This window comes from Filicampus tigris, chromosome 12, assembly GCF_054856515.1.
Source record: "Filicampus tigris isolate MCC_2025a chromosome 12, RoL_Ftig_1.0, whole genome shotgun sequence".
In the NCBI taxonomy this organism is placed as follows: domain Eukaryota; kingdom Metazoa; phylum Chordata; class Actinopteri; order Syngnathiformes; family Syngnathidae; genus Filicampus; species Filicampus tigris.
In genome coordinates, this window is record NC_141228.1 from 3,640,368 (window position 1) to 3,651,196 (window position 10,829).

The 10,829-nt window shown below is 39.9% G+C and overlaps 1 protein-coding gene across 4 annotated transcripts in view; it reads right to left on the reverse strand.

The window, feature by feature from the left end:
- Positions 1–10,021, reverse strand: part of mllt1a (MLLT1 super elongation complex subunit a) — a 35,064-nt gene extending 25,043 nt beyond the window's left edge. For all 4 annotated transcript variants that reach the window (XM_086046930.1, XM_086046928.1, XM_086046929.1 and 1 more), the window contains exon 1: positions 9,866–10,021. In XM_086046930.1, the coding sequence (XP_085903056.1) occupies positions 9,866–9,877 (12 nt within the window). In that variant the 5' untranslated portion in view covers positions 9,878–10,021. The remainder of the gene's footprint in view (positions 1–9,865) is intronic.
- Between the last annotated feature and the right edge of the window lie 808 nt (positions 10,022–10,829).

Sequence of the window (10,829 nt, forward strand, 5' to 3'; positions counted from 1 at the left end):
TTCAAAGTTTAAAATGCAAATGTTGTGTGTATTTAGTTTTAGCCCAAACATTCAGGACAGTTTGTTCATTTAAATTCTATTGGTGTAACAACAACTGACTGAATAAAGGTGAACAATTGAAAGAGAAACACATTTCTGATACATTTTACGATGCAATGCATGGCACTTATTATGAATAATGTAATGAGTAATGGTACCGACTCCCATTCCAGCAGGGTCTCATTTGCAAGCACCATGTTAGGCTAGGTTCACACCGCAGGCAAATGCGACCTAGATCGGATTTTTTTGCCCATATGCGACCTGTATCAGATTTTTTTATGACATTCTGAACGGCTCAATTCCGATTTCATCAAATGTGACCTGGGTCGCTTTCATATGTGGTCCTAGATCGGATACGTATCCGATCTTTTCCAATGCATTCGCGGTCTGAACGGCCAGGTCGCATATACTGTACACCTACATTGACGAGCCCAAGATGCTCCACGCAGGCGGAGGGAAAGTGCTGGCAGCAGGGCGATCGAAGCTGCAAAGTTGTTTTGAGTAACACTATTGATTTTATATTTTACTTTAATTTAATCCCACTTGAAACGCGAATCATAAAGTGGACATTTATGGCGATCGTAGTAATTCAGACACGGCTCAGATTGATTTTTTACGCACGGTTATGACGTGACGTCATCGTTAGTGATGTCTCCATGAAATGAGATGATAAAGCCTCGCCTCATAATTTCCCCCAAATACTGTATTCATTTCTACCTGCTACCTAATCGCTTGAATACCCCGACACGCTGGACCACATTTACTTGCGCAAACACAACGTCGGGTGTGACGTCGTCTCTTCTTCTGCGCAGGTGGGCCACTTTGACGACGCATGTGTTCATACAGCAGACAAGACAGAGGTCGCATTTTTAATGTAATATGAACGCTTACACAAAAAAATAGGATTTTTTAGGGGGCGAGGGTGCAATTCTCTCTCTTGGTGCTCAGCATGTTTACAGAGGCCGAGGCAGAGACGTGTGGAACAAGATGCGTTTAACCGACTAGTAAAATACAAAACGTTTAATAAATCGTACTGTTAAAACGACTAGTCGCGCACATCCCTAGTTACAACGGCTTTTCTGTAAATAAATTTATACTAATTAAACTCCAAATGAACAATAAAAATTTTTTCATTGGATTTTATTTTAAGACCGACTCAGCCTTGCCTATTCCCAAATGTAAAAAACAACAACATTGATATCAGAACAAGCTAGTTCTCTTCATAGTTCTCTCTTAATAGTCTTAATAGTCTTGCATAAACAAAGTGCAACAGAACAAGCTAGTTCTCTTTTTATACGCTAAACTTATTATCAGAATAACCTGGTTCATTTTATGCATTAAAATATACACGTAAACAAACCCTTTTGATAAAGTGCTTCATATATCTAAACAGTATTCAACATTCTCTTTTGTGAAACAAAAAAATAAGTATTAAATTTGTACATTTTCACATTAAATTAAACTGCTGCTGTGATTGTTCTATGTAAGGAACAACTGTATGAAACAGTAAACAATTTTGGCAAAGGCTTACCTATTCTTTTTCAAAATTACCAGCTGGTCTAAATGCAGCAAGAGACTTCTCTGTGTGCTCCGCAATAATAAGTCATTCTTTGAGCACGAGGAGATCTATGATCGAGTTTTTGAAAAAATAAGGCAGCAACACCTTTTTGGTCTGTCCCATTAGCTTGCGCAGCAACCGCAGCTGTTGATTCTTGGCAGTTTTGTTGCTGTTTGTACTGCATGGCGCTGATCGAGATGCGTCACCAAATTGTCGTGGTCCAGTTACGTTTCAATTACATTTGCAAGTGGCCTTATTTGCAAAGCCTTCATTTGCAAAGGCTATACGTGGCAACCGTCATGTTAAGAGGTTCCCCATCCATCAACCCATTATCTGAACCGCTTATCCTCACGAGGATCGTGGGCACGCTAGAGTCTATGCCAGCCGTCTCCGGGCAGTAGGCCTTTCTTGTAAATTCCACACAAACAAACACAAGTTTAAAAATAACATTCAAACTTGAATAAGAAATAAAATAATAATAATAATTTATACAAATTATATTGGATCGATGTGTTGCCAGCGTCGATTGTAAACGAATCCAGCGCCATCCATGTAGTTGGATCGCACGGGAGACACATCGACACATTGATTAAATAAATAGCTGTATCGTGACACCCCTACTAACTAGGATATGTTCACACTCAATTCAGATTTTTTTTTTCCCCCAAATGTGACATTTATCCACTTTTTTCATGCAGTGTGAAGAGCACAATTACGATTTTTTCAAATCTAACCCGGACCTCTTTTTTATGTATATATAAAGCGGATATGTATCCAATGCATTTGCAGTTTGAACGCTCTTCCGTACAGATCCAACCTATATGTCAATAGGGCTGGTTGATAAATGTATTGCGATAGTCATGTGATCGATAAATAGAAAATGAAAATACCAGAAAAAGAAAAGAAAATATAAATATAATGTTCGATAGAAAAAAATAAATCAGAAAGCAATCCCCGACATTGTGCGTGTAACAGGTGGAGCGCAGCCGCCGCCAAACAGGAAGAATTGAAACCAATGAAGAAGGTGCAAAACTAACGAAGAAGCATCCAAACCAACAAAGACGCAGCTAAACCAACGACATGCGCATGCGGCGTACTCACGCGGAACGAGAGAGTGACGTAATTTTGTTCAAATAAATGATCAGTCGACTCAGTACCACTCTTGCAATAAGATGATATTGTGCATAACTAACTCGATTAAACACCTCCGGATGGAGATGTGGCATACGAGTAAAGGAGTTCCCTGTCTTTGAAGTGCTAGCGCAAGTGTTTGCCATGTGCGATGCGCGGCATCGCAGTCAAGTCAAAATCGGGCAAATAAAATATGAATGGACTATGGCAATAATGAGTCCTCTAAAAAGATAAAGTAGTCCCAAGACAACGCTAATGCATACACTGCAAAAAATTATTTCCGGTAGTTCACTACACTTACATCCTATGAACATAGAATGAAGGCTTATGTAAGTGTATCAATGCACTGGTAGGGGAGAAAATGACGATCAAACGATCTTTCGGCTTTATGAGATCGTGAACATGTCGAAGCGCTTAACGATCTAATATCGTCATATCGCCCACCCCTACTTTAAGCCCATGTTTATTAAACAACTTTAGTGATTGACAAGATGTAAAAGCTTTTCTAGGTCTTAAAAAAATAGACAACTTTGTTTTAAGTCTCACAAAAAAGTGCAGGGAGCTCCCAGGCTCAGCTGCATGCCTTATAGTTCAATGAAAACAAACATCTCCTTACAGTAAATAGTTTTCTAAAAATCCACTATAACTGAAATGTTTAGCTTTCACACATCTTTGTTTTAGTTCAAAAACATAAAAGTGAATCCTCAACGCAGCTACTAGCCAGAAAAATAAGCATGTTTCCAAGACCGGACTTTCACATGCAGTACTTTGCTGTCAATTTTTGCACCATGTACAGCACTTGGAGTGGTGGTTGTTTCAAAGTGCTCTATAAATAAAGTTGAGTTTAAGTAGCTTTTCATTACATGGCTTACACACAGACACGCGCACACTGGCACTCACTCACGTCTTACTTTAATCACCATTTGCCAATATTATCAACAACTTTACTTGTCTCAGGAGCCATGTCGTTGACAAAGCAAATTAACTGGTGTGACATTGGGGGAGTGGTCAGCTTGAGCCGCAAGGCATCTTACTGTGGCGAGCAGAACTGCCCCTTGTGTTTATATGACATAGAAGGGCTCATAGTCATGTTACAAGTGAGTTATAGTAGACTGACATTTACTAAAATTTTGGCGAAGTCTACTGCATTACCTTAAACTACTCACTCGCCAACTCCCGAGCGCAAACACGAGGCTTTACGCCGATTGGCTGTTACACACTGCACAAGAAACCAATCAGATGGTGCTTTGGGCGGGCCAATCTGCCTATGCAGGCAGGGCCAGTCGTACAGCAAACAGAACCCGACACAACACGTTCGTCCGGTACTTGACCTGGTTAGGGACGAATAGAAGGACAGACAAAAACCCCATTTCCGCCCTTGCTTAGTCCGCCCTTTTTAAAAGACTTCTCATCTTCCATCCATCCCAGGGACGGAACGGTCCATTGCCCAGCTCTGGAAATACTTATATCATGATATATTTTTCAGCCATATCGCCCAGTCATCAAAAGCGCAGGTGGAGGAGAGTGCTTGACAATCGTCAGTAGTAATAAAAGTTGTTTAGAGTAACAGTGTTGACTTTAATTTAATCTCACCTGGAACATGAAGCATCAAGTTTACATTTATGTTGACAGTAATCGCTCATACGTGCAGAACGTTCCTTTGCTATGGGCGACTGTTATACACAAACATAATAGGAAGGAATTTGAATTAACCCATTAAGGCCTAAAGCGCCTTTCTAAACATCTCTCTAAAACCTAAGGTTGTCTTTGGAATTACCCGCTAAAACCTGAAGTTTTCCCGGAAACTCAACACCTAGAAAATAATCAATATCTCAGCCCCTGTTGCAAATAGAAACATAATTTCAAAAGTATTGAATACTTAGACATGTGGCTTTCAAACTGGCCCGAGTTTACTAATTATTACTGTTCCAATCGAAGATGTAAAAATAACTTAATTCTTTTTTTTATCAGTGCAAGAGAAGCACTATTTTTAATTTTTAAAAATCGAGTGGTAAATACCATCCCCCTATTCTGTAACAAAGCTGTCGATATCGTCATTGTATACAAACTATGTATATACTGCCACGATTAGTCGACTAATCACGCCGACGATCAAAATCGCTGAGAATTCATTTTAATCGTCGACGTGGCGTTTATTTATTTGGCACATTATTTTTCTTTCAAGACTGCCACATCTCGCTTCTTCTCCCGCTGTCTGTTTTCCTATCTGCAACGCACATGCGCAGTGGTGATAATCTGGGTGATGTAAACAGAAGCATTGTGGGTAAAGTAGTGTAAGCCTTACACTGTAAGGGCTAATTCGTGTTGGCAACAGAGTCCGAAAGTTACGGCGCATTTCACCAAATATACTCAACACAATGCAAACCTGCCTTTCATGGCAGCACGATGGGGGATGCCCAATCATTTAAAAAAAGGAAGCAAGTTATGGCTTATGCCTGATTTCATATCTGACATAGGCACAGTTGTGTCTAGAAGCTAGCTGCAGTTAGCATACACATGTTACGGTGTGTTTGATGTAACGCTCCTATTTGGTACGCTAACACGTCGTAGCATCTTCTATGGATTAAGCAGCCATTATTCAGTAAACTCGCGTTGATTAACAACCAAAATTCTGTGTGTTTATGACCGTGGTGGACATCGAAGCAGGAAGTGCACGCTTGCTCCCTCTCTCTCTCTCTCACTTGGGAATGGAGTGATGCGTTCATGAACTGGGAAATATCAGCAGTCAACACAAAAACAACATATGTGCCACTCATCGGCGTCACATAACAATAAAATCCATAATTAAGTTGTTGTAATATACTGTTATAGTGCAAAAAAAGGTCTTCCTTTTTTTGTTACAGGTGCATACCACATTTTGATTGTGTAGATCAATGTACTACTTTTAAATTATGCACACTAGTGAAAAGAATAACAAAACCTTTTTGATAAAGTTTAAATTAATACAAAATTAAAAACCAATTCAAGTGTTTATTTTAGTATTCTTTAGCACAGAGCATTTGCCCAATTTACTCCTCTGATTTCACTATCTTCCGTTAAAAAAAAAGTCTTGGTGCCCAAGAAGAGTGAAATATGTATACAAGTACTTCTTTTTCGTATTCATAGATAATTTCATTGTATTAGTGCAACTCTGCATAGTGTATAGTTTTGGTTCAATTTTAAAACCCACTAAAGAATTACAGCTAAAAATGTTAAGGCCAGCGTATCGCCATCAATTTAAGTCGCTCCTTTATTCATAAACATGTCAGGAATGATGGCTTGAATTGCAAAGTTTAATGCAAGTTGAATGTACTATCAACTTGTCTTCATGATTAGCTTGTACATAAAGAATTCAAGCTGTAAGCGAATGACGCTTGTTGCTGCAATTTGCCACGATACATATATTATCCGATTAGTCGACTAATAGCGACTACTGTTAGTGATTATCAACTAGCAAAATAATCGTTTGTGGCAGCCCTACTACAAACATATATCTTAACCATATATCACGTTCGACTGGTTCCACAGGTTCAAAGTCCACAAGCGCGTTGTCTTTTACACTCCGACGGCGTCCGCCATTGCTGGCGGACATTACCGACATCCTCTGAGTTGTCACGACACCGTCACGTGTATTTTCCGATGCGTTTAATTGTTTTAAGTGCGTTTAACTAGGAGACCGAGAATTGGATTAAAAAAAGAAAATGATGTATACGCTCTCCCGGCTTTAAAAGGTAGAAACATGCAACAGCGCTCCCGGCTTTAGGGGTAGAAACGCGGGTATGCGCTCCCGGCCTTAATGGGTTAAAGACGAACTGAAAAGCTGACATCCATCCATACATAGGGCGCACCGCATTACAAGGTGAACTGTTTTTGAGAAAAATAAAGGATTTTAAGTATGCCGTATGGTCCCGAAAAAAAATAAATCTGTAATAAATGAGAAAATTAATCAACGTTTAATATACAGGGTGGAACCATAAATTTCGATAAATAAGATTTGTAGACCTATAATACCTACAATTCTTAGTGTATCTGAAACGTTAAAAAAATAATTTTCCTATGTATGTAAACTTCAGGTCTACCCTGCCTATAGTTTTCAATTTCAAATGCTTTTTTACTCACATTTTGGTGATGAAAAGCTTCACACAAGGTGCTTCCAAGTTTTGCTCAATGTAAGAATTAGGCACTGTATGACATGTGGCCAGTGTAGTACTGTAAATAGCTACATTTTGAGTCACATGGTTTGAAGAACATGACAAAGATGGTCAGAGAAGACTTAAGAGTGAAATAGGTCATGTACCCAAACAGAGGAGGGTTTTGGTGAAGTCAATGAATTAAATATTGATTTGCTCTTAAGGTGCCTTAGTTTTAGTTTGAACACTTCCAAATCTTCCAGTAGTATAAAGAATATTTGTCTTATGCCTGGTCAGCTGGTACAAATTCATAAACGCACAACTATGAACTTACTGCTTTATTATGTTGCATGCTAAAATGCTAGCTGCTCAAGTGAACTTGCACAAAGGCTGTTAATGCCTTTCTTTTTAATTTAATGCTTTATGTTCTTGATATAAGAAATGCTAAATTAACCTACATTTGTATTTCAAACTGCCCCACTGAAAATATTTCTAAACAAGAAAAAATGCTGTTATGTACAATGTGAATTTAATGAATAAAAACTGTTGATTGTATAAAAAAATATTAAGTGATAGGTATTTTAAGTAAAAATATAGTTTATCTGAATACCCAATTATTTAACAAAATGGTCAGTAGGATACTGTGTGAAATATTGAATAGCTGCAGCGCTATACTGAACTCCCCCATCATATTGTCTTATTTTGTCATTTAATAAGACCTCTGCTTCAGATCCCTGGGATTAATTTGCGAAAAATCGCTCTTTGAAATTAGAAATGTGTTCCTCCAATTAAGTCATTGATTAGCAAAACTGTTAATCAAAGAAAAAAAAAGTTATTTCGAGCCTTGTACAACTTTTATGAACGGTGCATGCACTGTTTTAATTTGATTTGGCATTCTTAAATGTCTTAGTGTTAAGAAATGTTGACCACACGAATATATGATAATAATATAAATCATAAATATAAGAGTGATAGTGTCACATAGTGGGATTAATTATATTGCTCAATTGTACTGAGCAGTCAGAGCCTTTCCTCTATCAGATTTTACAGCTATCACATTTTTACTCTTTGCCATCACGGGTTACCGTTCTATATTGTAAAGACATACAGTTCAATCACGGTAATAACACCGCCCCTTAAGCACAACCTAAATGAAACATCACCATCTTTATTGCAGTATCTTTGACCTCACATTGGCGTCCGTGTTCTTTGCCAGCTTTCCGTAGATCATGCTGCTGACTCCAATAGGCTTTACCCGCTCGTCCCAGGATTTTGTTTTCCACTGTGCACAGTGCCCCGCAGTGTAGCTGGTTGTCATAGAAATGTCGAAGGAAGGAAACTGCCGTGCCGTCATCTTCAACATGGCATAAAGTGAAATGTAAGACCATCCAGCTCTCCTCTGAGCATTTTGTCAGAAACCAGAAAGAAGGGGGAATTGTGTCATCTCCTAAATTGACTATTTTGTGATTTCTGTTTGCATCCTAAATGAGATGTCCAGTAAAAGAGGGATGGGAGCTTGGCTACATGTCTTACAAAGACAAAACATTACAGGGGTATTACTCAGTTATAGCCACCAGGTCAGTCAGTTGTCTACAAGGCAACGGGAGTGACACCAAATAGGACCAATACAAGACACAATCAAAAATATATTTCCAATGGAAACAGGATCACTGACAACAACTGTGTGCATATGTACTCATTTCCTTCATGAAAGACAAACATTGACAAAATCTGTAAAGATGCAGGCAGCTGAACATGTCCTGTGCATGACCACTCACCAACCTAAAGCAACTTAGGAGAAGCAGTCCCAAGAGAGTGGCTGATATTTAAGTGTGGTTTAACACATAAGATGCAGGGGGCGGGGAACTTACAATTATAACTCCTGACAATTTGGAAATGTTCATTTGTTCAGAAATGTCTGTTAACTGTTGTCATAATTAAAGGGAAAGGCAGTGGGTCAATCTGTAAGGTTCCCAGTTTGGGCACTGAATGGCCAAGCACTATGTTAACTAATTAGAATTACGATTAATGAAGAGATGGCAGGTGCTACCTGAGCATTGCTAGGGTTCCATGAACTGAATACCCAATTGCTCAAGGGAACAGCAACATGCTCATGTGCCTAAACGCCTTAAACGAAAAGTAAGATGTAATGCATGTAAGTACTACTGTTGCATGAGTTACGTGATTTAATACATAATCACCCAATTACACTAAATCGTGAAAGTTTGATATCAAACCTCATTCACTAATAGTGTATATTTTGGACACCAACTCAATGAAAGCCGCCAATCAAAGCATGTGTGCGGTTCAAATTTTCCACATTGGGATTTTGCCAGAGTGCCCCCATATTCAATGGCATTATACTGAAAAAAGTGCGCACGCGTTAAACATTAACCAAATGTTAGGCAATATTACAAAATAGTAGTGTCCTCGGTGAGTTTCTTTGGCAAGTATGACAGGTATCAGGCAGGCCCCCGCCCTGGCTTGAGCAGCACGACCAGGGAAGGACGAGCGAGCCTTTTCCCGGCGCCTTGTCACGGCTCCTTAGCCTTTATCCATGGGCCGATATTCCACTGGTTGTGGGAACTAGCTTAGCTTAGCTGGACACAACCGCCACTCAAAAGCTTTTCAGGGTATCTCATAATTGCATTAGACTTGGAACCGAAATAGAGCATGCTAAATACCGGGTGGGTATATCTTTGTGTGGTGGTTTGTGGCTTCGGCTATGCAGCGGCGCTGAATGGAGCGGCAGCGTGAAGCTAGTTAGCGGTAAATGCCGATGTATGAGTGGCCAGCTAGCATAGCTCCAGAACCAAACAACTACGACTTGTACAGCAGCAGGAGCAGGAGCAGCGTTTTTTCCCCCTCTCTCGCGCTCTCTCTCCCTTGCTCGCTCTCTTCAAGCGACTACAACAGAGGATTCATTGCTGGCCGACCAGCGAGAGCCGCCAGTCTTTTTCCGCTTGAAAAGTTACGCGTCCAAAAATAGAGTCGAAAGCCACCCTACCTGATTCTCCATGTTTCACTGGCCTCAGTGATTGCTGTTTTTATTTACAGCGGCGTTTGCGGAGCGTCTCCCCTGCCTTGGCTCCTCATTGTGTGTCAATCCAGCCGAGAAGCGGAAGGCAGACGGCTCCCCTCCCCGTCCAGACGGTCGCTGGAAGGCAACCCAAACAGAAAGCTCTCCCAGCCAACAGGAGAGCGAGGATTTTCGGCTCTCTTAAAAACAGCCAATCAAAGCACATTAGAAGGCGGGCTTAGACTCTTCCTGCAAATACAAATAAAGCTTTTTGTGATGATATTCTCGAGTGACAGGGGATATGTCCCAATGGCTGCCGCTCTGATTCAATTGTAAAATGCACATGGTGTTGATTGATAATTAAGAATGAATAATATAATAAATGCCGAATATCAATATGTTAAACATGTTGTGATTGTTCTTAAATTTTACAACACTAGTAAATTAACAGAAAATAAAGCAATCAAACTGTGCTGTGGGCAAATGGTCCGGGACAAGTGATACATTCTTTCCATACACAGCTATGAAAAATACTGTATTCAGCAAAGACTACTGCATTTAATTTATTGATGAGCATTCCTCTTCATGGTGCAATCACAAAATAAACTATACAGTATATTTATTCTAAATTCTATAATGCCATCCATGATGCAAGCACCCTGGACTGGTCGCCACGCACACACATACACGCACGCACACACACGAACGCGCACACACGCGCCTCCACGCGCGCACCCACACGCGCACACGTACACGCGCACACGCGCACACGCAAATGCGCACACACACAGTTTCTCAGATTTCAGTCGTTCTCCACGAAAGTAGATTGATTGTCTTTGTATGGTTTGTTTGGTTTTTTTTTTTTAAATAAGACAATTGCAAACAGATGCTTTTACTTTGGAAAACAATGATCAACATTTTTGCTGGTTTTCTGACATCTTTCTGACCAAAC